Source organism: Cornus florida, unplaced genomic scaffold (assembly GCF_030987335.1).
Source record: "Cornus florida cultivar Cherokee Brave unplaced genomic scaffold, ASM3098733v1 CherokeeBrave_3.0.0_Hap2_Chr03, whole genome shotgun sequence".
NCBI classification, from domain to species: domain Eukaryota; kingdom Viridiplantae; phylum Streptophyta; class Magnoliopsida; order Cornales; family Cornaceae; genus Cornus; species Cornus florida.
The window spans coordinates 25,044,809-25,049,999 of record NW_026775573.1 but is presented as its reverse complement, the minus strand read 5'-3'; the positions used below and the strand labels follow the sequence as shown (position 1 = coordinate 25,049,999).

The 5,191-nt window shown below is 37.4% G+C and overlaps 1 protein-coding gene across 1 annotated transcript; it reads right to left on the bottom strand.

Annotated features, from left to right (window-relative positions):
• Positions 1-1,060: 1,060 nt before the first annotated feature.
• Positions 1,061-3,361, bottom strand: LOC132301299 (subtilisin-like protease SBT3). The gene has a single exon (XM_059798566.1). It carries the CDS (start codon positions 3,359-3,361, stop codon positions 1,061-1,063), a length of 2,301 nt encoding a protein of 766 aa, XP_059654549.1.
• Positions 3,362-5,191: the final 1,830 nt, after the last annotated feature.

Below are 5,191 nucleotides of genomic sequence, written 5' to 3'. Positions count from 1 at the left end.
AAAGAGGAAAAAAATATGAAAGATGAAACAAGTTCGAATATAAGAGCAATCACTTTCTGCAAAATTCTGACCAAGGTAATGTCTGTGTCTCCGACCTTTATCTCAACACCCCTTCCCACTTTCCTTCCCAGCACCTAGTGTAGGCGACAGTGACAGTGTGACACATTCACTAAGTAATGCGCTATAATGTAATACTATGGATGGTGATGTCCTAACCCTCTTAAAATAAGGATATAATGTTGGGACCAAAATTTTAAATTGGTTTGACATGATATTTGATCGGTAATGATGAATGATTCTTCCAAGCCATGATAGATGCCTTTATCAACAGCACAGGCTCTCTTTTAGCTAGAATCTCAATGTTTTAGTGTTCATGCCTTTATCAATAGAAAAATTCTAAAAGAGCATAGTGATTACATCCATAAATAGCAATAAAAAAAAATTAAAAAAAAAAAATGGTTTAAGTATGCTTCTTTATAACCACAAGAATTTCTAAACTCATGTATACATACATACATATATATATATATATATATATATACATACATATATATATATATATATATATATATATATATATATATATATATATATAGAAAGTATGGTCTTCATAACCACGACAAGAATTTCTATATAATTTCTATATATATATATATATATATATATATAACATATTCTAACAACTAGAGCTCTCCAACCAAAACAAGAGGATTTTCTCCCAAAGCAAGACTCAAGTAGTTAAATTTCCTAAAAAGTCAAACAGCACTCAAAATGCCACAAGTTTTTGCATATGGCTAATAGGTTTTTAGGATAAAAGGTTGTGTCCCTCTTACAGATTACATAAGGTGCATAGCCAACAACAATAGGACTTCTCACCACGAGTCCCTTTACATTATTTTAGAGTAAAATACCCACAAATAAGCACTTTGAAATATGGCTAATAGGCCTTAGAACAATAAAGGATTATATGTGACATTATTCCAGATTAAATACCCACAAATAAGCAATCTGCAATATGGCTAATACGTCTTGAAAGATAAAATGGTTATGTACCTCTTACTTAAGGTGCATAGGCAACAACAATAGGACTTCTCACCAAATGAGTCCCATTAACATCATTCCAGCTTAAATACCCATAATTCACTATAGAATCACTCTGTGGACTGGCATCTCCAACCGTGACCTCTATTGTTATATTGAACTCGGATTTGCTGTACTTTCCAGCAAAGGACACCACCGGGGGCTGCACAACAACTTCCATTCCTGACGGAGCCTTCACCACTGCACGATAAGTAGAGGGACTATTTACTACATTTGTTAACACCCGGTTAAAGGTATAACTCATAGTGTTGGTGTTGTTGAGGATAAGGATAAAGGATGGGTAATTAAGGTCAAGACTGGCTTGATCACAGTTAAAATTCGACCTCCTAGTGATGGTCTTAATCTGTGTGCTTGTGTAGTTCATTCCACACAAGTAATTGATATAGTCCTGCACCTCTATATCATAAACAAGACCAGGATCCATGGCTTTTTCAGGGTTTATATGTCCTGCCCCAAAATCAAGAGGAGTCCCAGCAACATTAGTGGTCATGTCAATGATGGGGTCATTGGCGTTATCAATCACATAAGCAGTGGTCATCATGGCTGATCGGATGGCAGCTGGGCTCCAATCCTTGTGGACTGCTTTTAGCAGCGCTGCCACGCCAACTGCATGGGGAGAAGCCATTGAAGTGCCAGAGACGAGTGCAAAATCGCTAAGCAATAAGTCGTCTCCTATAGGTGCAATTCCTCTATTGGGTACCCATGCAGCTAAAATATCAACCCCAGGAGCCAAAATATCAGGCTTTAGTATCCATGGAGACCGAAGATCTGGCCCTCGTGATGAGAACCATGCCACAATAGGGGCAGGCTTAGTACCCAACACCGTTATCTGGAACTTGATGCTAACAGTTGCATTCTCTGTTTTGATTAAGTAGTCTTTGATCAAATCTCCATCATTTGGGGTTACTGCCACAAATGGAAAATTGAAATCACTGGGCTTAAGAAATCTTTGGAAGTCTGTACTAAAGATTGCTCCAGCAGCTCCTGTCCTTTCTATTTCAAATGTACCGACTCCTGAATCTTCATCAATGAAGTCACAGAAAACAAACTTCCCTGCAACATCTTTTGGGTCAAGAGAATAATCGTCGCAAATTTCTTTGCTTCTATTCCCTTTCCCGAAGTATATTGGAACCCTAGACACTGACAAGTCTAATGGGTAGACAGATTTTCCTCCAACAGTGAAGACCTCATCACCAAGTGTAACATTAGCTACATAATCGCGATCGATTGTCCCAGCACCAACAGTTGTGATCCAAGGAGCTCCATTGAGTATAGTGAAACCATGAGGACCACTGTTGCCAGCTGAACAAGACACAAAAATCCCTTTCTCCATGGCTGCAAAAGCTCCCACTGCAATAGGGTTTGCATCAAAAGGCGTTTCACTGAATCCCAATGACAATGACATGAGATCTACTCCGTCAGCTATGGCTTGGTCCATGCCGGCTAATGTGTCTGTGGCAGCAGCCACGCCATTCCTTTCATCATTGCTGAAAATTACCTTGAACATGGCAAGCCGAGCTTTTGGTGCAACCCCAATTGCTGTTCCTTCTGCATAACCGAAGTAATTGGCACCTTGTACTGAGCTCCCAGCAGCAGTGGATGATGTGTGTGTCCCATGTCCTCTGTAGTCCCTGGGAGAGTCGTAGTCAACAGTTTTTGATATGTTTAAGCCTATTTGCTTCATCCCTTTACTGAAAGAGCGAGCTCCAATGAGTTTTTTGTTACAATAAGAAGAGTTGAATTCTACCCCGGACTCGCATGCCCCGCGCCATCTCTCTGGCACCAGAGGCATGCCGTCATCTTTGAAACTCTCACTTTCTGGCCAAATGCCAGTGTCAATTATACCGATAATCATGTCATCACCAAAATCGGCTTGAGGCCACAAGCCAACACTCTTTTTTAGGCCAAGAAACTCTGGAGTATGTGTGGTGTGAAGCTTTCCCGAGGTCTCAGGGTATGTGGCTATATGGCCAGGCATCTTCTCTAGCTGATCCAGTTGAGACCGAGATAGCACTGCGCTGAAGCCATCCCACACATGGTTGTAGGTGTAGAGATGGGTTGGGACAACGCCATGATCAGACGAAGACAGGGATGAAAGCATTGACGTGTACCAATTATCATGATCTGAGAACGGAGTGGGCATGGCTGATTTGTCCATGTGGATGATGTAGGTTGCACGATCATCCACCATTGAAGCTGACAAAGCAGTTGAAAGGAGAAGGAAGAGAGAGAGGAGCTCGTATGGAAGGTAGCATTCCATTGTTGCAGTGCAGCGACTGCAGATCATAAGAAATCAGAACATTACATGTGGTTATATAGGTCGGTCTGTTTAGATGTTAATGGAACATCTACCTAAAAAACTACTGTCATGGGGGTATTTTCAAAGCTAAATATACTAAACTGGAATCGGTCGAACCAACTCGATGAGGACAGAATGAGAAGTAGTAGTGATTGGAGTTATTCTCTGTCATGACCTTTATGTATATTCTGCTGCTGTCTGAAGGCCGGCCAGTGATACTCATAGTTATGGTCGCCTAGTTTCTTGTAATACTCTCATAGTTATGGTCGCCTAGTTTCTTGTAGTAGTGACAATTGGTGTGATTTCTGAAAAATCATTAAGCTCCATATATATGTATCTTTAATAATTATGCCTAGTAACATCAGATTTAAGAATTGACACAAGAAGAAAATCACATAGACCAAGGAAGAATGCCTTAACCACCAATACCAGGAAAAAAAAAAAGATGATGTGATGATGACCCTGAAGCTAATTGAGTTCTTCATCTTCCATCCAAGTATATGTATAAGCAAACATTCACTGTTTCATTGAACATGCAACCAATACAGACCAGTCAAAAGGAGAATATTACAAGCAAAAAGCTTGGTTTATATAATGAAATATAATAGTTGAAATGTAAGTTAATTTACAGATGGATCTTTATTTGCATATGATAAGTTACAGTGACTCATTCTTACCAAGGTTGTTAAAATCGAGATTCTAGGCAGAATCGTTTTGGGCTCCGTAAAATCGGAATCGTAGAATCGGATCGTGAATCGTAAGATTCTACCAAATTGTGAAAAACAATTGAAACGAACTTCTTAAACAATAAGATCTGTAAAATATAACAAAAATGAGGTCAAAACACACAATATTATATATCCATGAGTTCACAAATCTCAAATCCTAACAATATTTCAAAGTCCGAATATAAATAAAAGAGAATTTAACTCAAAATAATATGAATTTACAAATCTCAAATCTTAACCCATCCATCTCCAAAGTTAGAAAATAAAATTACATATCAAAAGTAAACCTCTTTTTTTTTTTTTTTTTTTTTTTTTTTTTTTAACTCTATGCAAATTTTTTTTTTCGAAAACTGAAGAAATAAAAAGACCTTTTTGTCTACCAATCCAAGTGTTACGGTGTATGTGATTTTATTAGTCACAAGTATGAAATTAATCAAGAGTTAGCACAACAAAATATGAACCACGCGTTAACTTGATCTCATTATATTATCAGTTTAGACTACAAGATTATACATTGGCTGGCAAATTCGGCAAGTCTTTTAAGCTTTTAAATTACTTTTAATTTTTAATATATATGATAAGCCTTCAAAAAAAATTAGTCAAATGAAACCAAAATTTCCCTAAACCTGTTAGTCACGAGTTTGCATCCTTGAGATATAATTGATCATTTTAATTTTTTATAATTAAACACAAAAATATATTATGAAACATCAACATGCATGGTAAAAATAATTGATATATATACATATATATATTTCTTTTTCTGCCACTAATGAAAAATAATTTATATTTTATAGAATAAATATTTAACTTTGTATACTACACTTGGGCCAGGCCTCTTTTATTTTGTAGCCCAGAAGAAATCAACCAAAAAATAAAAGAAAGCCCAAAAATAAAGGCCCAAACAACCAATTTCGTAGAATCGGTAGAATCGTACGATTCTACCTCCGATTCTACGATTCTACCCCCGATTCTACCGATTTTACCCCCGATTCTACTAATTGAACGATTCTGCTGCGATTTGACTCGATTTTGAGTTCTGAGTCGTAGAATCGTGCGATTC

Bases quoted from the DNA above. Each gene is read 5' to 3' on its own strand.
- LOC132301299 (XM_059798566.1), bottom strand. From the start codon at position 3,361: ATGGAATGCTACCTTCCATACGAGCTCCTCTCTCTCTTCCTTCTCCTT.